The 26,563-nt window shown below is 35.9% G+C and overlaps 1 protein-coding gene across 1 annotated transcript in view; it reads right to left on the bottom strand.

The window, feature by feature from the left end:
* Nucleotides 1–2,998: 2,998 nt before the first annotated feature.
* ZDHHC21 (zinc finger DHHC-type palmitoyltransferase 21) overlaps nt 2,999–26,563 on the bottom strand; it is a 44,413-nt gene continuing 20,848 nt past the window's right edge. The window contains exons 6-8 of the mRNA XM_066338523.1: nt 20,691–20,807; nt 7,252–7,295; nt 2,999–6,759 (exon numbers count right to left, since the gene is read on the bottom strand). Coding sequence (XP_066194620.1) covers nt 6,627–6,759; nt 7,252–7,295; nt 20,691–20,807 — 294 coding nt within the window. The 3' untranslated portion in view covers nt 2,999–6,626. The remainder of the gene's footprint in view (nt 6,760–7,251; nt 7,296–20,690; nt 20,808–26,563) is intronic.

Here is a 26,563-nt window from a genome sequence, read left to right as displayed (position 1 = left end):
ATGCTTTCAGAAGCAGCACATCAAGACATGTTTTCAGGAGCCTTAGGCACTAAAAATATTGAAGTGTACATTTAAAAATTATTTTTATGGGCAACTAGGAATAGATCCCAGCTTCCACACATTGCAAAGAGGGCATGCACTAATACAAGCCAATTGTATCTGATTTGTAAGCATTAAATAAATTTCATTTCAGAGATAACCTGATTTGAAACTATTGTGGGGAAAGAGGCCCACTGAAATTCCAGGCAAGGGAAACAGACATTTTGGCAGCAGGTAAGAACAGCTTTTTCTGGAATACACATAGAACAGAATTATACAGGCTGGTTTTAGGCTATTGTGGAAAGATCACTACAGAAGTGATTTTTATTACTGCTATTAGCAGACTCTGGTTCTTGCATTGAAACAGAAGATGCAAGGCCTGCACCACAAACCATCACCATGTGGTTTGTGCCTCCTGATTCATGAAGTGACACAGTTCAGCTATGTTAATCATCTCCTTGCAGACATAATCACTAGGCTTTTTTTCTTGGGTTTACTAGTCTTGCAGTGATCTTCCCAGATGTCTACAATCTTCCCTGTACTTCTAAAATTGACACTACTGCTTTCACCACACCCAGCAGCTTCTGTTTTATTGTTCTCTATATTTTTTCCTGTGTTCACTGCTGCACTTCTTTTTACATGTTTAAAGCCAGTGTCTTATTTGAGAAAGATCAAAGTTTGTGTTTTTCTGCATCAAAATCTGACATAAATTCCTGTGTATCCAAAACAGAAAGCTGCTGACACAAATTCATTCAGCTATCTCAGAAACTGCTCCAAGGAAGAACAATATAATACACTGTAAAAAACAAGCAAACAAAAAAAAAAAAAAAAAAAAAAAAAAAAAAAAAAAAAAAAAAAAAAGTTGAAGATTAAAAAAAAACCCAAACACTCCTTTTGTAATTTGAAAAATGGCAATTTATACAAGTCTTAATTGATAGCTACATCAGAGGATGGAACTGTTATTATGCAGGCAAGAAATTAACCAGTAGTATAACCAGTATTGTATACCAACATCAGTTGGTAGACTACTTCTCACAGAGAAAATTTTCAATACTTCCACCAACATTCAGCTCTTTTCTTAAAAGCAAACAACAAAGCCGGATAGTAAGTGCCTCACTAACTATTCAGCAATTTTTCACAGTTCATTTTTTCAAAACATTCATTTGGCATTGTAGCTTTTTCACTTGTCACAATAAAAAATACACACCAGTGAGTGTAATTTATAACATCATTAGGAAAATCTACAAACGGATCTGAAAAATTTTAGTAAACAATTTACACAACTTCAAACCAATGTAAATGAAATTCAGTGAGGAGAAAGAAACGTTTATTTTTTTTTATTTAAAAATAAAACTTCATAAAAATATAGGACAAAAGAATTCTCAGTAGGAACAAAAAATAAATCATAACTCCAAGCAATTTTAAAAAATCTCACAGAAACATGACATGAATGAAATAAACAAAGATAAATAAAAAACAATACATTGCTTATCAGCTGAACATACTCTTGTATTTTCAGATTTGATTAAAAGAATACTAGAGTAAGCTTTCCTGTTTTAATATTATGCAGTTTACCATTTAGACACAACCAGTGTTAGACTTCATAATTTTCCACAATTCCAGTAGGAACTTCATTCAGCATTACTTGAAAAGAGTCAAGAGTAAGAAGAAATAAGATCTCAATCACACGTCCATGTGTGAGCTACAAAATTCAGAACATTAATTTATAAAAGTCAGTACTATTTCTCTGCCTGTTAGAGACAGTGAAAGTTTTCTGTCTGTAGATACACATAGATCAGTCCAGGGAATGTGCATAGAAACACCCAGCAATTCACAGAAATTTGAAGTCAAATTCCATATTTTCTATGAAAATTTTCTATTTAAAAACAACTGTAAATTTAAGTTATTCTTACAGTTATATCTAATTTGATAGTTAGATGGCTCTTGTTGCAATAAGTGGCTTTAACGACTGCCATAGCCTGGTCAAGACACAACATCCCACTGGATAATTTCATCAGGACTGAAATCCTAGGTCTTCTGCAGTCCACAGATAGAAGGTCAATGCTCACCCACTGGGAAAGTAATACAAAAATCTTTTGAAGTTTTTCCTGAAGTATCCAGTCACATACTACATTATCTAAGTATGGACACTGTATTCAGAAGTAGCTGTTCTTCCCAAAAGCACTTTCTAGCAGCATTCAGTATCGCACTGTTATTTTTGCGATCTTAATGCTCCAACTAATTTAGAATTAGATCAACTTATTAGTAGGAGAAAAATCACCTCCCTCAACCTGTTGGCCACAGTTATTATGATGCAGCCCAGGGAACAAGTGGTTTGCTGTGCTGAAAGCACACGTTACCAGGTCATATTGAGCTTATCATCAACCAAACATGGTAGCATGAACAATGAAATAAATATCCTGGATTCTGAATCTCAAAACAAGGTAATTTGCATGATCTGATGGTTTTGTATGAGGTAGAGTTAATTTTCTTCAGGGTAGCTAATCGCAGGGCTTGTGTTTTGGATTTGTGCTGGGAAGAGTGTTGATAACACTGTGAAGTTTCCCTTACAGCTGCACCACAAGGAAACACAGTGACAAGGCCTTTTTTGCTCCTTACACCATCCCATCAAGGAGGCATGGGTGTACAAGGAGCTGGGAGGGGACACAGCTGGGACAGCTGACCTCAACTGATTCCAGGGATATGCCATACCACACGTCACGCTCAGCAAAAAGAGCTGGGGGAAGGAGGAACACATGAATGTTTGGGGTGATGGTGTTTGTCTTCCCCAGTCACTGTCACATGCACTGCAGCCCTGCTTTCCTACTGAACACCAGCAGACTTAACCTGTGGAGCAGTAAATTAGTTCTTTATTTTGCTTTGCTTTGCCTTGCTTTTGCTTTATCTATCAAACCTATAGATTGTCTTTAAAAATGTGAAATTCTTGGGTCAAGATACTCTTCCAATTCTCCCCCTCAGCCTGTTGCAGGGGAAACAACTGAGTGGGTCTGTGGTTCATAGTTGCTGGCTGAGGATAAACCAGGATACATGACATTCTACTTTTTGTTTTATTAACCATATATTTATAAACTAATGAATCAAAATAGTTATCAGGAATATCTGAAGAACAGATCAGAACATATTTTAAAAGTTATGTGTATTACTAAAGACTGATGCAAAGAAAATTTATTCTTAAAATTCCATGTATATGAGAATTCAAGACTCAAAACTCCTCCTCAAGACTGAAAATGATTGTGTGTGTACGTGAACTACTCGACCAGCTGTGTGATGGAACCTCTCCTTCAAAGAAACAGATCAGAGGACACATTCACAGACATTATTTAATGCATTGCCTTTTATTTTAGACATCAGCATTTTCCAAATGAAATCTCAAACCTCTGATTATGAGAAGATAGCACGTTAACATTCTTTGGTCCTACCAGAAGTTATCCCACACTGCAAATAAACCAGCTACTTTCAAATGTTTTCAGGGAAGAAGTTAATTGGTTCTTTAACTTCTCTTTGAGCCTCTCAGGAATTCAAATATTGCCAAGTCAGAAGATAATATTCACTTTTCTCAATAAAGCATGTGTGGTTCTGATATTATATTAGGATGAAATTAAGTAACATTGTCTGTAAGATTTTTTTTTAAATGCATAAAAATTACAAACACTAATCAATCTTAAAAATGTAGTTTCTACTAAAGCAAAGAATCTTAAGGAATATTCAAGGACTTGGAGGAAAAGAAAGCAATGGTTCGATGGATTCAAGAATTTCAAGGTCTGAAAGATCTCAAATTGGCTCTTAAAAGTCTGATTTTTCCTGACAGAACAACTTATTCTGAGAATTAGTTTTAGAAACATTACTTGGAGAAACTAATAGCATCATAGGGTCCTTCAGTTAATTAATTAAGAAAAAAAATACTACTTTTACCATTTTAGAGGCTCTCATTCAAAGAATAAAGTTTAGTACCTCCTAAAATATCAAGTCTCTCCAAATTCTCCCCTTTGTCCCCCAAACAATTAGAAAAGAGATAGAAATGAACTATCAATCTTAATTATGTTGCAAATTGATTCCTAATGTTATGATGATTAGGAGAATGAGAAAAAAGTAGATTTAAAAGGAAATAGAACAATATGGAACCATTTGAGAACATGAATTTGTGAAATTAGCACTTCTGTTTCAGAAGCAGGCAAAATTTTCATGGATATCACTTGCTGGAGAGTATAATTGATACTTCAGCCTCCGGGTTCACCTTTTGGTCATTTAAGTAAGTGTTTTGGAATTCAGTAGTTCTCTAATTTGCCAGCTGCTCGAGAGGGAGGTGTAATGTCTCGGATGGCTTCCTGGGGTGTTCGGGGTCCTGCGGCCGCTCCCGGCCCTGCCACCTCAGGGCACCATCCCTCAGCTGCCACCAGCCTCAGGAATCACCAGCGCCCCTCCTAACTAAGGGTTCTGCCTCAGCACCCATGGGCTTGGAGCTGCATGCACGGTGACAATTCACTGAAACAGTAACACTGAGAAGCAGAATACACAATTATACACTCCACAATAAATATGCCAAAAAATAGTTAAATTCTTGGTTCTCTGAGTAAGGTTCAGGAAGCACTGTACCATCTGCTCTGATTACTGATTAGTATTAAAACCTTCAAACTATGTTTCACTCATGGAACATTTAAATATTGGCATGAGAAATGAAAGATTAATACAGCTGGGGGGGGGTCGAGGAAAAGAAAATAACAGAGCCATTACTTTATTATGTACATCCACATTCCTTTCAATTTCAAGCACTGCTCCAGTCTTTTCACCAATTTACTCAAAATATTTATTTTGTTTAAATATTGCTGCCAATATGCCAATACCGCTTGAAGAAAAGCCTAACCTCACTACAACAAAAGAGAAAAAAAACAAGAAAAAAAAAAAGGAAAATGGTTGAAAATTAGGCTTGAAATTTAAGGTAATAAAACATTGCATCTATTTTTAAAAGGACAGGAAAAGTAAAGTTGGATCAAATGTTAGACATTTACAAAAGTTTAAAGTTCACATGATTTTTAAGAGGCACTTTTTGAAACTTTCAATGTTTCAATCATCAAAATCTATTAATTCAATAAAGGGACACCTAACATTGGCAGTAAGTGCACTAAGACTTAAAAAGAATTGATCAAAAAAATTTTTGCAAATGCCAGTCATGAAAACTTATACTTGTTTTTTGAAGTAACTGTTCACAAATAAACTAGCACTTTCTGCACAATCTACATATATCAGACCCTGACTTAGTGTCTTTTATTGTGTCTTGCTGTATGGCTGCTACTTAAGATGGACCCTAGTCCTGTTAGACTATGCAACAAACACAGTAAGCAGCATAACTGGAAACATTGATCTGTGAATCCACTGTAGTTTTCACAATCATCTGAAGCTAATATTTGTATAAATACAGAGGGATAAAGTAAGTACATAATTTTTCCATATAAAGGAAGATTGAGTGGGTACTTTGGAAATAGTTATCATTTTACCAGATCTGAAAGATGCTTTCTTTGGTTAACTACTTCCATACTTGAAAGAACAACAAGCTGTCTACATCAACAAAGTACCCTTTTAAAAGTGTTAATATACTTCATATTAGTAGCAAATTTATATTTACGTATAATTCTCTTTTCAATATACAAACACTTAGACCAACTCTGGCTAATTAAGACTAAAGAAAAGTAAATTTCAATTTTTTAACTTTATTGACAATATAGTCTTCTTTATGTTACATCATGCTAACGACGTCTGTATTTTTTAAAAGTAATCATTCTAGTTTTTGCACCATGCAACTTCTTTGTTGATTATTGCTCATTCAAATCCTTGGGATTTAGGGAAAACACGTTTTGTATCTGCATAGTTTACCCTGAAGTACTTAATCCCTCTCACTGACATAAAGACATGAACACTTTTTCACTAACATCATATCTAGGTCAAAAGATAACTGTAAACCTAGCTCTATGCAAACACACACTTTTGTGTGCTTTTACAAAACCTCTCTGAAAAAGGTTTAGGATGTACTCTGCTTCAGCTTTATGTTACCTTTTATAGTGCAGTGTGGCAAGATGACTTTTGCATATCATAAATAACTGGCAGAATTACGGAATTTTAAACATGCATAGCAGGAAAAAAAGGCAATATTATTATTATCCACACAGACCTACTGAAAAAGACTCTAAAAAACATTTAGGCAGAGTAAGAAACTTAGTGAGAAATCTAACCATCAGTGCAAACTTCAGTGCTTCCTAAACAAAAAATACTAAAGAGACAATATCAAACTGGATGAACACCACATTCTAGTTGTTTGCTTTTGGTATTAACCTCAAAGACAAAAGGAATCTCTTTGGAAAGCTAATTTGAAAGTAAATAAGCCTGAAGTTGATTGTTTAACTTGGGTTAATTTCAGAGTGTAATCAAGACCATAACTAAAATAATGCCCGGGGCACACTGTGATGCCTACGACTGAATTTTAATTGACTTGAAGACTGTCATAGTCCTATTATCATAAAACCTGTAATGCATTTCCAGCACGGAGGACCCATCTGTGCCCACCATCCATCTGTTTAGACATGATTGGCAAAGTGGTAGGGAACTCGCAGTGGTTGCCTCTGCCTGAAAGGAATAAACCACAGGATCTTCCAGTGAGTGCCAAAAACTTCTGAGAAGGTCTGCTGCCATGGCTTTCGGGGCCTCGATCTACAGAAGACAGCATTATTAGTGAAAGACAGCATGCCCACAGTGCACTTCAGTCAGCTATAACAATGTAGGTTGGCTGGGGATCCAGTACTGGACTCTGATGAACTGTGTCCAAGCACCACAAGTACAACTTTTATTTCATTACAACATGCAGCTGAGACTTAACTTTGGAGAACAGAAACTGTTTGTGTCACCAATCAAACAAAGGCATCTTTTGAAGCACAGGAGACCTCAATATTAATGAAATGTATGTCAAAACTCTGCAGAAAGTATCTTTTGATCTATACTTTTGAAAAGAAAATATAGTTCCACTACCTTTGGGTAGAGAAAGAAAGGGAACAACATGAGGCTATTTTGTGTACAACCACTATCAAAAGATTAGTGACGTGCCACCAGAGATAGAAAGTACAGAGCACAGTACCATGCAAAATCATCTTAACAAGCAGCTACTCCCTTAGCATTTCAGCAATGTAGGAATTTTGCAGAACTTACATGTCTTCACAACAGTTTGACATTTTTTCTATACTTGTTGTGTCCTGTTAAAGAAAAAATAAAGCACAATTAAAAAGTATTTATTTACATTCCTAACTCTTAAAATGCTTTAAAAATGCAAAAGCAAGTATATATAGCAGGGAATGAAGTATTAACGTACACTGTTTTGACAATAGTTCAGTAAGTTGCATATTACACATCTGCCATATTAGTTTTAAATGAATTTGAGATTACACACACAAATTTTAACTCAGTGCGTTAAATGATTTTTACAAGCATGACATGAAACTATACTGTATAGTTTGACTATGATACCAAAGAACAAAAACACAGAGCATTATTACAGCTAAAATTAATTCAGATACTACAATTAATGCACAGGACATTTAGAAGCAATGTGTGTAAGGTCCACTCTTGCCATACTTTCCACAAGCACGCATTCAAGACTTAGAGTATCTCACTGAGATAACCACAGGAAAGGCAAGTAAAATGCAGTCATTAACAGATGCAGTATTTTGAAATGCAGGATCTTATCAGAAGTTTCAAAACAATTAGCTTCATGAGTATTATAACACAAACAGCACAACTGAAAATATACAATGAGTTTCTACAGTTCCTACAATTGAATACCAAATATAAAAATTGTTCTCTGAAAATATAAAAGCTAAATAATGTGCAGAGTGAAAACAATTCTGCAGCTAACATCAACTTAAATTCACACTTTAATTATAAAATGTTAAGAAAAGTAACAGATCAGTTTCAGCTTAGATCATCTCCCAAAGAAACTTTGAAAATTATCAATAATACACTTTTTTATCACTTTTCACTATGGATTTCACAAAAAAGCTTCCTTTGCAAGTATCATGTAGGGGGTTTCAATACAAATTTATAGTTCATTACATCCCAAAATCACTTGTGAAGTTCAAAATGCAATTAATTGAAATATTCTTCATGACTTCAACTCCTTTTCATTGGTAGTTTGGTATTTCCGTTTCTTTTTCATTGATGCAGGCATCCACATAATGCACGTGTCAAATTACAGTAGAATTTGAATAAGAGCAAGAGCTAATCTCAATTGTCCCAACCACATACAGACGAAAGGACTGTGGTTTAATTAGGCTGCAACTTCATTGTCATCTGGAAACACTACCTAGCACTAAAAACCATTTGTGCTCCTTCACTGTTCTTGCATGCAATTCAGTGCAGGCATTGCTGGGACTCCGACTCATCTTTCAAAAAGTTTTAAGGGGGAAGCGTGTAATGTGAGTGAGGAGCAACGTACAGGAAGCTGATTCCCTCCTCCACCAGACATGGGTGGCCCCAACCCCCTTGCCAATCCAATTTCTGTCCTTCTTTCTATCTTCCAGCTCTGAAGAGTTTTGGAACAGGATTGCCTACCACACACTAAACAGCAAAAATCTTAATTCTGTCCATGAACTATCCCGCTGAATTCGAGATGCACTATGGCAAAGAAGAGAAATCTTCTTTTCTCATGCCAAACCACCAGGATGCTAAAGCTCTTGCCCAGAAGTTTGTGTAGAGAAGGCATACCCAGTGAACGTTACATAAACCATGCTGGCTCCATCATTAGGTGGGTGTTAACATCCACTGAGCAGTGAGGGAGGAAAGGACTGGAGGCAGCAAACTGTAAATATTGCTTTTTATTTTGATTCCCACAGATAAACTGCTGCTTCTCTCACATTATGAGCCTGTCTTCCCTCTCCTGCCACAAGTATCAGGAAAGCATTACAAGACTACAACTCATTCTCCTTGTTAGGGCAGGACCCAACTGCACAGCCAAGGAGTACTTTGCTTCCTTGGACTAGCTTTTTGTTCAGCTTTTGTCAGTGCCAACCACAGAAATTCATACATGGCTTTTTGAATAAAAAGGACTAAGTGAACTAAGAGATTACTTCCATAGCATTTCAGCAAGATGGTAATAGCATTTTCATGGGATGCTATAGCTTCTTTTGCAACTGCAAAAATATCTCAGTTCTAGAAATTATTCTCTGGTCAATTCAAAGCTGTTTATAAAATAGCACAAAATAATATTGTCATGTTTGAAAGCAAATGGTCTTTCATAAACCAGTAACATGTTAGTCCACACTTTAAATTGCCTGGTAGCTATGGAATATTTATGCTACCATTTCAAAAGAGGGGCTTTTAAATCAGATTCAGATGCAGAAGGAACAACATCACCAAATACCTTAAACATGGCTTTCTGCTGTTTCTACACATTGCTTATTCATTAGTACAGTTGTACTACTCCCTAAAATACTATGTTTGAGATTCTTTGGGGGAAAATCACAAGCTGGAAACTGGAGATCGTATTTAATTTCAAGTGTTGTCATGGCATGTTATCAAGACCTGAAAGGTTTTCATCAGGGTCTGCTCCCCTCCAAACTGTAACCTGTTAAATTAACTAAGTAAAAGCACCAAGCCAGGAACTCAATCCTGTCCTTTCCCTTTTCCTTACCCTCTCCCCTCCCCCCCCCTCCCCTCCTCTCCTCTCTTCTCCTCTCTTTCCCTTCCTCTTTCCTTTCCCTTCCCTTTCCTCCCCTTTCCCCTTTCCTCTCCTTCCCACTTCCTTTCCCTCTCCCCTTACCTTAAAATGCCAACATATACTTTAGATTATTTTGCTTTACAGTAAAGAAACTGGGCTGAGCAGTAAGTCCTTTGCTTCTTGGATGCTTTTTCCAAATTAAAAAAAAAAAAATTTAGAGACACATTTTAAAAGCTGCAAACTAGCAAAGAAACATTGCTCTGATGTTTAGCTGCTTAACAAGTGCTAGTGACTGAACCTAAGAAACAAGATGCCCCTCACACCCTCCCTCTCCCAACACTGCTGCCAAACAGGCTCATTTGAAATGTACTTTCATTTGAGAGTGAACCAATTTACCTTTTGACATGAAAATGGAACTTCACAGCACCCCAGGAAAGTCAGTAGACCCTCTTGAGACAGGAGATGAAGGAAAAGTAGAGTGCCACAGTTGAGTTTTGACCTGTTATTTAAGGCTTCCTTCTCAGACATGAATTTTTTTTCGTTTGGAGACCAAGGACCAGAATACCCAATATTCTTCTGAATGACAAGGTGGTCTGTCCATTAAGACATCTCACAAATGTCTTTCAACTGGAGTATCATCTCTTAATTATGCATTTGATGCATACCAAGGTTTTGCTACAACATCAGAATTACTGTGTTCAGCCTAAGAGGCTTTGGCTGTCTGCATCTACTATCAGCTTGGATTACTATTAGTACAAATAGAACTCTGCTAAGATTTTTTTTCCAGAATCAAAGCTAATGCTAATGTTAAAACCTTTCCTGAGCACCCGCACTCATACAAAAGTTTAAAATAACTTGGTATGAGCAAACATCACATATCTAGGGAGTCCTAGTAATATCTAACTCTAAAAAAACCTTTAAAAATTGCAATTATATACAAGATGAAATTGACAAACACAACTGATTAATTTGAAATGATGGCTCAAAGTCATCATCCAGATTGGAAACAAAAATTGTTCCTGCACCAGTTTATTCAGAGATACATATACAATGATAAGCATCTTAAAGCAACTAGAGAAAAAAAAATCACACCTTAGCTTGACAGGAAAAAGAAATTAGAGGAAATAAACACAGGAATAGAAATAGGAAAGGGCAAAGTGTTCAGATTCTGCTGAGGGGAGAAAAAATATGGAGTTTTTTCACTTTGAGGATATACAAGTTCATAAGAGCAGCTTGGTTACTCTAAGCTACTGACACAGACAAGACTACTCTAAGAAGAAGTAGAAGAAAGACTCCTGTAAGAGGAAGGATGGAAAGAAAGAAACGTATGTAAAGGCACCAACAGAGTTCTGAACATCAACTTCAGATTCACTCACAAATGGATGCATCCACGCTAGCTCCAAAGAGAACTGTACCTTTTATGTCTACACTTTTATTTAGCGTAACCAACTGTCGAAAAGAAAAAATTAAAAAGATCACATGCACTGTTTAACAAATTATTTGGATGGATTTTATCATGAACTAATTCATCATGAAAAAAAGCACATGCAAAGGATATTCTTTGCTTACTGATTCATGTTTTACAAAGTATAAACTGCTATTTGTAACTTGCAGGACACACTCCAAAGCATGCGGGTACAATCCCTGGTTCAATTTTTCTTTTGTGTTTTCTTAAAGAGACATGCAATCATTACAGTTCTATTAAATACTTGCAGTAGTAGAACATAACCATTTTCAGTATTTTCAAATATTCAGAATAGGTGAATTAGCAGAAAAGTATAATGAAGCAGAAAAAGAGAAAACAAAACTTGCAAACCTTCCTGGATTTGCAGTCTTTGCTTTTATCTTGAAGTTCAAGATAACACATTCTTTATATAAAGGGATCTTTCTTCTGCTATCTAACATCCTTTCATGGTGTGCATGCAAGTGACAAGTGAGCAACTCAAGAATATAAAATATTGAACACAGAAAGAACACATTTTGTTTCAGAAATTTTCTCTTTTTGGCATTAAATACATATTGGATTTACTCTTGGCCACTTTTTAGCATTCTTTTCTTAATCTAACTTTTCATATAAGATGGTTAATTTTTTCAATTCTAATTATGTTCAGCCTGAAAATTATTAGTTCTATTTTGAGTTTAAAGCCCTGTATGAGACTCATGTGCTAAATGAAAAATAAAGCTACACTCTGTTACTTCCAGGGAATAGCCCTGAATTCCTCTATGCTCTTGACTAATTCAGTCAAACAGATTTCCAGTTTATTTATTGGATATCAGATAATCACTCAACGAAAAGAAATCATCTACAACAGAGAAAATACAAGCATATATCTTAACTTCAGGCTCTTTCAAATCCATGGCATGACTGCTGCATATAGCTGCATGATAAGCAACATGACAAAACATATTATATTTACTGATCCTTAAAAATACCTTAAGACAAAAATATAATGGAAAAATATTTAAGAAAGCTAGCTGTTGTTCTTCACACAGAAGTAATTTTAAAGGTCTGATGCCTAAATCTCACAAGCAACATGTAAACAAAATGTATTCAGCCCTTGGAACACTCAAATATTATTTTTATAGTTACTTTTTTCCAATTGGTTAGAGGTACTACCTTTACTATTAGAAAAACAGATTAGTAAGAGGACTTCCTTTTTTAGTGATGAACTAGGGAAAATTTTGGCATGATACTCGATGATGTTTTATACTCCTTGCACGATATAAAATCTGATTACATTTTCTAACTTGCATTTTTTCCTTAAAACACTGTAAATTATTAATTACAATAAAAATGTTAATATTTTCATAAGACCATGTAGTGACTTAAATAAAAGAGATGAGAAAAAAGTTTCGCTACTTAGAGTGTCTATTTATTTCTATATTTTAAACAGCTCATAAGAGAGGTTTTTTTAAAATAAACAAGCATTTTATTTTTATGGTAAATATGTATTTAGAGATGTCAGAATACATTCATTAAAATGCTAAACAAATTGCAAACCTATTTGAGAGAAATAAGGTAAAGATACGAAAGAATTTACACAGTTAACAAAATTATATCCAAAGACCAGGACATTACTAATTCCTGACAATTTAATTTAGAGAACTTCACACAGTCTCCTAATAGGAGATCTAGCTATAGGTGGATTAAAGGTAAAGACAGGAAAAGAGGAAGGGATAAGAATAATGAGGAAGAGGAAGACAGATAATGTTAACACTAAGTTATTTTCTGTTAGTAATTTCCAATTACTCTTTGGGGTTATAGTTTATATGTACTTTGCTTTCCCTCTGTAATTACTTTATATCTCACACTATATTGCAGCCACATAAAGAATACAATTGCCTGGAAATCCTAATTTCCCCTAACAATCCTAATTTTTAATATGCTAAACTTAATTACGAGGATTAATAGTTCCTTGATTACACTTCTGCCATGTTTGAAAAACCAGGAAAAGCCCTTAGTATTCACTAATCAAAACAGTATTTAATAGATTATCTGATTAAAGATATGATTGTAAATATTTTTAATTACAAGATACTTATTATTAAAGACAAAAAGCATTTCAGGAGAACTAGATCACTTGTCACTCTGCATATTAAATCAGCAATGGATCAATACTATAAAATACACAAAGAATTAAAAAACTCTTGATTTTAGCTCTTGATTTAACTCTTGATTTTTTACCAGAATAACCGCAGCTACATTTTCATTATTTTGAAACTTTGTAATCTTTGTAAAAAGGTTGAAAAACTATCTCATAAAATACACTTAATAATTTAAGGTGAAATGGAGAAACACTGTAACAATAAAAAGCAAGTATCAACATTTTAAAAAGCTTCTAATGGGAAAAATGTATGCACCGTATTGTGCAACAGACAGGCTGCTGAACACTATTTCCCTTCTATCCTTTCTAAAGAAAATAAAGGGAAATTTCTCTTTTCCACATCCCGAAAGTACTGATGCAACAAGATACTGGCATATCACTGTACGCCATTCAAACAGTTAATTAACAGGAAACCCTGGTAGCATTAATTAAATTAATAAAGTCACTGTCCACTTAGTTTATGATAATACATCTACTACCTTGCACAAAGGCCACATGGTATCTATTAAATTTATAAAAGCCTATCCATTAAATAGTTCTGCCACAGAGAAACAAGTTAATTACTAAATAACTTCAATTAAAAGTTTTTTCACTGCAATACTAGGATAAATCACATTCAATCATATTTAATGGACCGTAGTGGAAGAATTAAGAAAATTTCTTTTATTCCATAGAAATAGTTTGTTAGAACATACAGAAAAATGAAAACACTGTTTAGTGTTTGAGATAAAAACAATCAAAGGTAATCCTTTAAAATTAGGGTTCAGATTAGTCTCTGCAAAGGATGCTGTTTAACTGAAACATCTGGTAGTGTTACGTTGAGAGACAAGCCTTTTTTAACTTTGGAAATGAGATTAGTAGATCAGTTATTTGTAAGTGTCCAAGTAATTTCTAATTATTTTATCTGGGTCACAGATAATCCGCTTTTACAGGGCTCCCACAATGACATCAGAGGATCACTGTTGAACTGATTATCCTGTTACCTTCCACTATGCATGGGAAGACCGGATTTTCCTTTTGCACAGAGAAAGAAAAAGAAGTGGCTGATTGCTTCAGACAGGTGGCAGCCAACAAAATAAAGAACACCACAGATCTTGAGAGGAAGAAAATCTCATACATGCAAAAGGTACCAGCTTTTAAAAAATGGTCAACAAACAGAATACTTCTTAGCAATGTCTGGGTACAATTTAAAAATGCACTAGATATGAAAAAACATCAAAAAAACCCAGAAAAGTCATTGTTCAAAAAACAGCATACCATGTCATTTTTCACATATTCTATAGTAATGCCTTGTAGATCAAACCTAACCAACAGAAGAATCCTAGAGTACAAATAGAAAAAACTAGGGTTTATCATCATTTAACTCTTAATGTGAAAAACACAGAGAAATAATTTCTCAAAACTAAAATGGAATATGAGTGAGAGAAATGCAAAAGCAAGGGCTGTCTTCTACTAATATCCACATGAGCATCCTGGCCATTCTACCTTTTTTAAAAAGACTGAATCAAAGCACTCTTTTTAAACTTCATCAACTATACATCAAAAACCATATGGTGTTGATAAAAGAGAATTTTTTTCCATGGTGTATTTATGCTTTTTCCTATGAATAAATGAATAGACATGCTAGTTATGGGGATTTTTAGAGGAAAAAAAACTCTTACATATAAAAAGAAGAATTCTTAAAAAACACATGTCAAGAAAATATGTCTTGAGAAAGCAAGCAAGTTTCTGGGTACTAATGGATTTAGCTTTCCAATAAATTTTATTATTTCATATAACTACACAAAAAATCAAATGGAAATAAAAATTAGCAACACAGATACAACCTTCTCAATACTTTCTTTTAGCTTAAGTGCAGAACATTGTAATGTAGATAAGATTTGGTTTTGTCACTTCAGTACAATTCAGTACAGTCATTAATAGGTGCATACAATTGTTGTACCAGACATACTGTCTGGTTTGTTTGCTTGGTTTTTTCCAGAAGATTTTAAAACTTTCTGAAATGGACAAAGTGATAATTTATGTGTAAATCATACTTCTACTACTTAGGACAAATCGCCAACAAAAATCCCCATCTCCACCTTCATGGAGTTTTAAAGTGTCCACTGTGGAGCTATCTCGTTACCCTGTAGCGATGCCAGCCAAAGACTACTTGCAGAGTACAAGCAGCTAGAGGAGGTCAGAAGTAAAGCCTAACAATAAGCTTTCAAATTGTTACCTTCAGTAGAGAGTAAAAGAGTTGCACTCTTGTAAGGTGCAAATCCCAAAATTCTTTTTGGTATGTTTTTCTTTGTTTTACTTAAAAGTTTGCTTCTACTTTTCAAACAATGCAATTTAAAAATCATGCTGCCTGAGAATATAAGAACACAGGTTCCAGTTAAAGAATATAAATTTCCAGTTAAGGAAAATAAAATCCAAAAACTGCTCTACAATAAATGACTGGGAACAGAGGAGTAGCGAAGCAAGTAACAAGCACTAGAGACATTCAACATAAATGAATGATCATTTTGGAAATTACCTCTGACAGTGTTTAACTCGTGGGTGAAACCAATTTTTTCCATCCAGTTCTCTAAAAACTTAAATATTTTAAGTAAGAATACTAATTGTTGATGAGATTCTAAGACAACTATCTTAAGAGTCCTAGAGTTACTAAATTACAATTTTAAATTTAAATTTCAGAGGCTTATGAATTAAGAGAGAACCTAGATACTTCTGTTTTTGAAGTATCCAAATAAAACTTCCCCAAGAGTAATGTAAAGTACATGCTAGAAGAAGCATCAAAATTCAGGCTGATAACAAAATTAGAGGCATATAAAGCTCAGGGAAAGGAACTAGGGAAGAAGGATGAAAAGAGCCACGTGCCCCTTCTGATAGAACTGTGTTTCACATATGCTAGTTTCTAGGGAGAAAGCACTAATCCTGTATACAGAGGCCACCTCAGCTGCTCCCCTCTTCATCGTAACAATTCATGTCAAAAGTTCCTCTAAGGACAGTTCTGCCAACCAGCTGTCCTCCTCTCATTGTAGGAAGTCACCTCCTTTGCTCTTTGGCTTCCTGGACCTCCAAATGAGTTATGAATAGCCTTGTGCTAATGATACCCTAAAAGTGATACCACAATCACAGTAGTGGCAAGTATACTCAGAGAAATTACTGTGTGGTAGGTTACTTAGTCTATTAATCACCTTATCAAGCGCTACAGCCTCAAGAACATTCTCCCTCTAAGAGACAAATTTTAGTATACAACTTACAAAGTTTTCATTTTTACCAGAGAGCAAATTTTTTCCAAGCACCTTAGTATCTACTGAACACACATGAAGCAGGATAACAGCAGAATACACACATATGCAGAATACCTGCATATTTTTTAAAAGACTTTTTAAAAAATTCATCTACTGTTATAACCAGTGACAGTTATACAATGACAGGCACAGATCAGTCAACTGTGTGACAAACCTAAATTTTGCGAGGTGCCAGCACACATGGCAGAATACTTCAAGTGCACTTCATACTGTGCTGCTTTGCTTTTCTGTTTTTAACTACTGCCCCATTCCAGACAAATACATTGGAGGATATCACACATATTCTTTCTGTTATGCATTCAGCCAAACATTTTATGCTGAAAAAATACGTCAAAGAGGAAAAAATGCCAATCCTATGAAAGCCTATGAAAAACTTCTGCTCATTTTTATGGCTTGTGAATCTTGTGTTTAGCTCTAGTGGAGCTTAACTCTGCTTTTAAAAATGTACACAAAGATTACGTATGTAAATTTATTCTACACATTAAATTCTATTTTGATGCTGTGGAAAAAGGATAACCCTCTGTAAATATAAACATAAACCAAGAATCTGGATTTTTTTAATAAGCATGTCCTATTCTTAACAAAAAAAAAAAAAAAAAAAAAAAAAGAATACAAAAAGGCCTTAGCCTCATATTACTAAGACAAAACAAAAGTTATTAGCTTCATTTCTGGAAAATTATGTAATGATGGTCAACCAAGCTTACCCTATGGAGAATCAGGAAGTCTAGCTACAAAAAGGTTAAAGTTTGATAAATCTTAGATTTATCTCTCTTTCCAAAATTTTTTGCAGTACTTGAAATACAGGTAAATAGTAATGTCAAACACCAATGAACCTTAAAATGCTGGACTCATTCAGCAATAGTTTGCACCCATCAAAGTTTAAATCACAGAGCTGCAGCGCTTATTGCCTCTACTATTTTAAACCAGCTTTTTTCCCCAGGAGCTGTGGAATTAATCTTGGTATCTATTAAACTGTAAGAAGAGGCACAAGAGCATGAACCATGAAAAAGTCTATTACCTGTTCTCCCATAAAAGCACAAGAGTTGCTTTGCCTCTTTCAAAAGGCACATGCTCTTGTCCCTTGCACACATCCCTAGGCAGCTTCAATAATCACTGAAATTAATGCTTTCAAGAATAGCTATGAAGCAATTAATATGACATAAATGCTTTAACTGTGCATATCCATGCCTCCAAGCATCTTAAGTTTCTTTCAAGGTCCTTGTCTGCACCATTACACTTTAATGATTGTGCTCTGCTATTAAGATTTGATCTATACCTTATATTATCGCTAATCTCATATTTAATATAGAGCTCATTTCAGGTACAATTTGCTTAATTTACACAGGAAGGCTAGATGCTGAATGGTAACTGCAGCACAGTACACAGTAGAAACATCACTGCTTCTTACTATTCATGGTTCATTGCTTCTACGGGGCTTAAATGTCTTGCACACTTAGTGTGGTCACCTACTGGGTGGGTATATCAGTTTCATTATTTCCCTACTTTACCACCACAGGCATGTATTTTGGGAGCCTGCAAAGCTACTAACCCACCTGTTGCCCTCTCCTCTGCCTTTTCCAGCTGCTAGCCAAAGTTGTCAATCCTTATGCAGGAAGCATATCTCCACACTTCAGTCCTGGCAACCAAAAACCATTTGTACAGAGAGAGTTTCTGACACCACTTGTAGACTAAGCACAACTGCACCAAAAAGACTTGTTTTGTTTGTTTGAAGTCTGACTGGTTGTTGTCAAGCAGATTTCCTAAAAACAACTGTATTGTTTTTTCTTGTTAATTCTGTATTTACAAAGAAAGGAATGAAAAGGGAGAAGACAACTGTGCTGCTGGTATGAAATTCTCTGAGTGGGGGATGGACTACATGACCTACATTCTCCAGTGTGTCAATGAAACAGCATGCACATGGTGTGAATGAATTAATGGTTGGAGACATACCAGAAATGGATTTCTACTTCCACAGCAATCCCATCAAGCCTATAAAAACTTGTCCATGTGACAATAGCCCCTCTGCTATTGGGGGGACAGACAAGAGTGCAGTGAAAGGCCTTAATGAAGATCTGTTCTTTTTAGCATCTGCCTCTCACAGACCATCCACATCCACAATAACTGCAGCATGTTTGTTTCACAAAGACGACAGAAAAGTGTCCAGGCACACTGCAGCTCAGTGATTACAATTTCAGCAGAAAATGGACTTAAAAATGCTATTACCCCACACGTGTTCCAGTGTAGCTACCAGCTCTGTAAGTGAATAGCATGTACTTCACAGTATAGTATACAACTGACAAAGAATAAAGAGACTTTACAGCAGCTGAAAGTGTTAAGGCTCAGGACAGTGAAGTTACAGCTGGGCATTTGTGCCTGCTGCAGTGGCAGCACAGTCGGTATCCTGTGTCAGAACAGAAACAGCCCAGGTTTCAGACAGATCTGACAGAAGCAGGTTCAGTCTGAGAGGTCTTATTTCACATCAGATAATAGTATCTGAATGGATGCTGATGGTCACTGCTAGAATTTAGTCCAGCTTCTGACAGCACACAGAACAGAATGATACATTTAGGGTCTGTTCCTTGTTTTCTTCTATACCCTGTCCATGGTTTAGTGCAGTACAGATCAGATGGGTTTCCTGATCCTTCTCATATATACATCCATTTAAAAGAAACTAAAAAGACATTAGTATTTCAGTATCTGAACAATTATGCTCACTAAGTTTCTGTCTCTGTCTCACCTGTTACTGGTGAGCAGAATTCACCACTTCAGCTAGATAGCCACCATAGAGGTGGTCTAGAAAAATATCCCAGCTCTAGATGATGCAAACATAAAGGCAACAGCTTAACAGGGAAGAGAAAACCTGTCAGCAAGACCATGGAACAGAAATCAGACACACAGTAAAGGTGCACAAAGGTAAATCTGTTGACCTGGGAGTTGAGAGTAAGTGTAGAATGCATTATGTTAGAGTAGCTGGAGAATGGTAATAATAATAGACAGTATAACCTCCATGACAGGAAAAGCAAAAGGTAGCAAATATGCAAAGGTAATACAATAAAACAAAAAAGCAGTATTACTGCTTTATCTAACATAATTAAAAACTACACAGTATTTTATTTTTTTTGCTTTATTCCATACCAAAAGAAGTACATAATACAGTTGGGAGGTTTTCCATTATGTACCTACGAAAGTTAATACTCTGCAAACCTTCTTAATTCCAAAATGAAATCTCAAGCATATTTCCAATAGTTGTAGCAACAAAGATGCTGTCATATTGTACATAACTGTCCCTTTAAAAAAAGCTCAGCAGGCAAGATCATAGATTCTTTCAACGTGTATATATCCAACTCAGGTACTGTCTCATCATGTTGAACAATATTTTAAACATTTGTATGGATTCTCAAGATAACTTTAAAAGAATCTGCTGGCAGCTATTAACTTCCAATGTACAGAACAGGATATTATGCCAAAACAAGCTTGTTTCTTGTACGTATTTATTACATTACCAAATTCATTTAATTGGAAAATTTTTAAATGCTGAGGACTTTTTTTCTGTGTATCTAAATGCAAAATATGCATCTGGACTGTAAACTTCACGTGATTACATTCCATAATTTGGCAAGTAAAGAGATGAACATAAGCATATTTATCAAAATACTTAACAAAGACACTGTATTCTCAAAATTTGATTTATCAGTTAGCTTCACTGTCACATAATTTTGACCAGGGTACACAAGAGTTTAAAATAAAAACAAAAATCAACCACGTACCTTGTACACTGCACAATTCCAGGACAAGCTATAAGTTTATTTAACTAATACAAATCAGGAAACTCACTTGATGGTGGAATTTCTAGCACTTGCTTGCTAGAAAGCTCCTTAGATTTCACTGGTGTTAAGAGGCTTGACAGACCACATATCAAACATTTACCTCATAGTGCAAGCGTTTTTCTAGTCTTCCATTAAATGCAATCTGCTTTTCTACTAATTGTACTGAAAATAAAACTAATATATATTTTTAAAATTAGATACTTACAGTGAAAATACCCATTAGCTGAGTATAAAAGAGTCGACTTATTCCACCTAATATTATTAGACCCATGAAGGCAGATATTCTTAGGAGAGCAAGTTCATGTCTAAATACAAACACATCCTAGAACAAGACAGAAAGAAGAGAGACTTTAGCAGTTACAAGTTAATTAAAGTATTTGAACCAAATGGAAATACTAGATAAGTGTTGCAAGAGGTCTTCTGAAAGCCTTAAAGCTGAAGGCAAATACTGGATTTTGAGCTATATTGCATATTATTGATATATTTATTTATGTTTTAAATGCAGAAACCAATAATCTTTTCTTTATATACCTTAAGAATTGGGGGTTTATTTTGTCAGAATGTTAAAACAAACTCCTTCAAGCAGTTAAGGTTTTGGGAATAGCTCAAGCTCAAATGGGTTATTTCTGAATGTTCCATCTCAAACTGTGCCAAACTACTACACACACAAGCTATATAATACAGGAAGACTACTCTGTTAAACAGTCTGATTTATTTAGACTCTTATACCTTGGCTACCAGGCACAGCACATTCCATTTTTACATCACCTCTTCTGAAAGAAAACAAACAATATTCCAAGATTGAAACTTGAAGACTGTACCTACAAAGTCCAAGCATCTGTACTGGATTGTTCTCCCTGTAGTGCTATTATTCAACATAAACTTATCTTCAGATAAGTACAGTACAGATGCTTCAGGGTACACAGGAATATGGATACATTTGATCAGCTGCACTGGAAAGCCTGTTCTCATCCAGCAGAAAATACGAAAAGCATTACAGAGTGTTATGTAATGTCTTCAAAGGATAGAGCACCGTATTTTTATCACAGGAGAACATTTTTATGTGGCAGTTACATCAGGTGTACTCTAAGTTCAGACCCCATTCTCTTATTTTTACATTACAATTATGTTCCTAAGGTTGTCTTTTGAATATACACATCTGTTTTTCCACTTACAAAAGCTAGACCATGGCAGGAAAGTACTAAAACCCTTCAAGTAAATTTTAAATTACAACCAGTATATGGAAGAGAACTGAATGAAAAAAACAACACAAAATGAAAACCAAATAAAACCCCAACCAACAAAACAACAAAACACAACAAATTCCCCCCCTGTCCCAACACTGCTTATGTTCAAGCACTAAAACTTGAGGAAGAGGGGAAACTAGATTTTAATTAAACAGAGAATAGTTAAAGCAAATTATGTCTAGGAAAAAAAAAAAACAAAAACAACCACCTAATTTTTCATGTAAGTAATTTCCATGAAGATTCAAAATATAAACTCAGGAAAATAAGTTTAACTGTCTACTAAAGCTGTGAAGGAAGTCAGTACTTAATGAACAATTAGAAATCACTAGTTAAGCAGCTAAACCAGAAAACAATCCCCAACAGTCTTTTCTGAACGAGTGCAATGGTGCATCCCCCCTCCCCTCCCTTGTTAATACTGGTCTCACTTGCTGCTGTAGAAAACATATTAATTAATTTCCATTTATTTTAACCCTTCTTACTCATTTAATGAGTTAATTCAGAGATAAATCAAATAAAAGCAGTCAAACTATTCTTTATTTCCCTTTCCATTAGCTAATGAAATCTTTAAAAAAAAGCAAGAAAAGACACAACTTCTGTAAGTTGTAAAATACTTCTTCTTCATTATCTTCATTAATATGTTTTATTAAATTAGTAATATTTTGATGTATTCAAGCTCAACTTCACAGAAAACAGTAAAATATAAGAGAAGAATGCCAACAGCAAAGTTACATTCTGCATCTAGCATGACACTCCCCCATTAGCACATCCTGCAACTTTAATTTAGAAGAGTTCCTTCTCTTGAACGTAATTTTCAGCATGAAAAGAATACATCACCAAACACATGACAAAAGAAAATCCTAGTATATGGAAGGCAAGCTTAATTTTCACCTGACTTAACCCATGTTAAAATAGAGGTACAAAAAAGGATAGACCTTTCAAACTAAGTATCACAGAATCACATACTAATGTATATTGGAAAGGACCTTAAAGACCACCTAGTCCCAACTCCCCTGCCATGGAACGAACACCTCTCACTACAGCAGGCTCCTCAGACCTCCATCAAATCTGGCCTTAAACAATTCCAGGGACAGGGCAACCATAAATTCTCTAGGCAACTTCTTCTGGTGCCTCCATAGCCTCTGAGTAAAGAAGTTCTTCTTAATATGTAATCTATGCCTACTCTTGACAGTTTGAGAACATTCTCCTATGTCCTGCGACTACATAGTCCTGGTAAATAGAAGCTCTCTATCTTTCTTGTGGGATCCCCTCAGGCAACAGAAGCCTTTTCTTTTCTGGGATGAACAGACCCAACTCACAGGATCACAGAATCATCGGGGTTGAAAGAGACCTCTGGAGATCATCCAGTCCAACCCCCCTGACAAAGCAGGATCACCTACAGCAGGTGACACATGAATGCATCTAGGTGGATTTTGAGTGTCTCCAGGGAGGAAGACTTACCTATGAGGAGGTTATGGGAGACAGTGTCAAAAGCCTTGCTGAAGCCCAGGTAGACAACATCCACTTGTGGACATCTCCCCTCACCGACCCATCCTGCCATGTCATCACAGAAGGCCATCAGATTGGTTAAACATGATCTGCCTTTGGAGAGTCCATCCTGACTACTCCTGATGACCTTTTCTTTTTACATGCTTAGTCATGGCCTCCAGAGTGATCTGTGCCATCACCTTTCCAGGGCTGCAGGTGAACCTGACTGGCCAGTAGTTTCTCAAGTCCTCCTTGTTGCCCTTTTGGAAGATGGGAACATGACTCTGGATTTCCTCCAGTCATCAGGAACCTCTGCTCTGTCATTTTTCGAAGACGTAAGGTGAGCTTAGCAACAACATCTGCCAGCTCCCTCAGCACCAGTGTGTGCATCCCATCAGGGCCCATGGATTTATGGTTTTGTCTGCCTAGCCAATCTCTAACCAAACTCTCAATGGCTAAGGGCGAGTCTTTCTCCAGCCTTCCTCTCTTGCCTCCAGGTTCTGGGATTCCTGAAGGATGGCCTTAGCAGTAAAGTCTGAGGTGAAGGAGTATTCACCCTGCCTCCTCCATGTCTTCTGTCAGCAGGTTACCCATATGATTTCAGCAGCATTCCCACATTTTCTTTAGTCTTTCCTTTGATGCTGATGTACTTGTAGATGCCATTCTTGTTGTACTTGATATCCCTCAACAGACTCAATTCCAATAAGGCTTTCCTTGTTGCATCCTTGCATTCCTTGTCAATACTCCTATATTCCTCCCATTTGTCCTCCACACCCCCAGGAAATGAAATCCAAAGCAATTATGAACCGGAAATCAATACTGTACTCTCAAATCTGTACAGACAGAAAAACAATTTTCTACAGAAAACCAAAGTATATGCAGTGAGTGGTTTGGGCAAAGATGAGTGTTTTGGCAATCAGGCTTTAATAATAGAATGACTTACACAATTCTACATTGTAATAGAAATATTTAACTCCAAGAAGAAGAAGAAGAAAAGAAAAAGAGGAAGAGGGGAGCAAGAGAAAGAAGAGGAAAAAAAGAAGAGTAGGAGGAAGAGGAGAGGAAGGAGGAGGAGGATGATGACAAGGGCAAGGAGGAGGAGAAGAAAAACGAGAAAGGGAAGGGGAAGAAGCAACAGCAGAAGCAGCAGATGCAGCAGAAGCAGCAGAAGCAGCAGCAGAAGTAGCGGTGGCAGAAGAAACAGAAGAAACAGAAGCAGAAGAAACAAAAGAAACAGAAGCAGAAATAGGAGCAGAAGAGGCAGCAGCAGAAGAAGAAGCAGAAGTAGCAGAATGTTGCAGCTTTGCATAAAAGCTCAATGCAATTTGGTTTAATTATTCCATTTTAGAACTGACAGGAACTTTTTTCAGCTGAGAAAACCAATCAAAATTATAATCAATCAAAACTGGTCAATGATTAATCAATCTCTCTTTCCATGTGTTTCGAACAGATCCTCTTGTTCAAACACCACATAGTATTCAACAGTCTCAGTGCAGTGTGAGTACTGAGAAAGTGTGATTTTGGGGTTTGGGGTGCAGGCTATTTTTGCTAACAAAAGGAACTATACAGACTGAGCCACAAAGCATACACACAGAGCAGCTGACATCACCAATGCAAGACGACTCAGCTGTCATGGCACAACAGGGTTTTCTGCCAAGGCATCTTTTCTTTACATTGTGCCAGGCAGGCCTTGGCACAGATGCTGAATGCACATTTTTAACAACGTGCGAGTTTTTCTTCAGGTAGCCTCTTTCTACTCCTTATGTCAGCTCCACAGCCTAACTGGTCTGTCAAAACTTTGGTTCACATGGGTTGCTGCCACTGCCTTTCTACTTAGCATTTCCTATACCACACATGTACACTCCCCTTGGCTGTTGCCTGTTCTAAAGGTTTCAAAATTCCATTTAGCTGCTACTTCTATCCACCCAATCAAATTGCAAGGATTCTTAATTACCCATAAAAATGGATAGAAATGTGCACAATATAAACTTGTCACAAAGTGCATAGGATTATGTTGAAAAATGGACTGCAAACCATGAAATCTGGTATCTTTATCTCAACAGGTAATACCAAAACACTCTACATAAAGAAGTCTCTGTGACAGATAAACAAGAGACTTACTCAACCCCACAGCAGAACACATGCCTCAACTTCATTTGTGAGCATCAGCCATTATAGATGATCCCTATAATGAATGCTTCCAGTGACTAGGACAATAGCTACCACAGCTTTTATACTATCATGCAGGAGAGAGGTCAAAAACAACAATGGGTCCAGCTCTAGATGGTAGTCCATTATAAAAATACTGCTTCCAAATTCACTCTTTGTACCCTACCAACAGTAAAAAAACCAACAAAAAGGCTCAAAAACAAGTCCCTGCCCTTTACATTACTGTTTTACTGTTTTCAAGGATTTATAGTATTCCTTTAAAGCAGCACACTGTACTGAGGGCAGAGCTTTCAGCAGGAAACACAGGACTATGGTATCTGTTCCAGAAGACAGCATCTTCATAGTTTTTCATTTGCAATGAAAACTAATTTATTCAATCTCTACTCTTTATTGAAATGTGACACACAGAGAGATGACTATACAAGAAAATGTATTAAGAGACCCCTTTTCTCCTTGGGAAATGACACTTTGTGTAACACAAGATAACCTGCTGGTCTGTGCTCAGTTGTAAATGCCTAAAATGTCTGCCCCAGCCCACTGATGAAGTAATAGTCTATCAACTTGGCTATGGCAAAAACAGTGTATAATACAAAAGAAAGCCAGGCTTTACAGAAAGTGGACTGAAAACTACAGACTGCAGGTTTTATAGGAAGGAAGAGAAAAGACTTAATTCAATATTCATGTACTGTCCTTTTAACCATATTGTAGGAGAGCAAGGTTGAGTTGGTTTTGCAGAACATTGAGAAGGAAAATTTTTGTGTTTTCGTTTTTTAAAATATCTCTCCCATCTTATACATAATTTTGTGATTCTAAGAGTAAGGACACTATAAATGGACTTTGGATGATAAATATTGTCAGATTTTAATTAATATTAGTCAGTATTAATATTACTGCAAAAAGTTTCTTCCAAAGACAATGATTTGTAATTGCAGAAACAGGGGCAAAATAAAACTAAACGAGAGTAAAGGGGCACAGGTTTTTGTATGTCAGGAGGTTTGGCTAGTTACTGTAGCAACATTTCTAGCAAACAGAATGTATCAGCAGAATTTCTTTTGCTTAAAAGATTAAAAGCCTTCTACAAATAAGGTAAAATATACTGCCAAATATAATACATTTACCTTTGCATTTTGACCAGCTGTATCTAGAATCTGTGCCAGCACAGTCATGGAGAGACCAA

The sequence above is a fragment of the Sylvia atricapilla genome, chromosome Z (genome assembly GCF_009819655.1).
Source record: "Sylvia atricapilla isolate bSylAtr1 chromosome Z, bSylAtr1.pri, whole genome shotgun sequence".
NCBI lineage: Eukaryota > Metazoa > Chordata > Aves > Passeriformes > Sylviidae > Sylvia > Sylvia atricapilla.
This window is presented reverse-complemented; position numbering and strand designations above follow the sequence as displayed.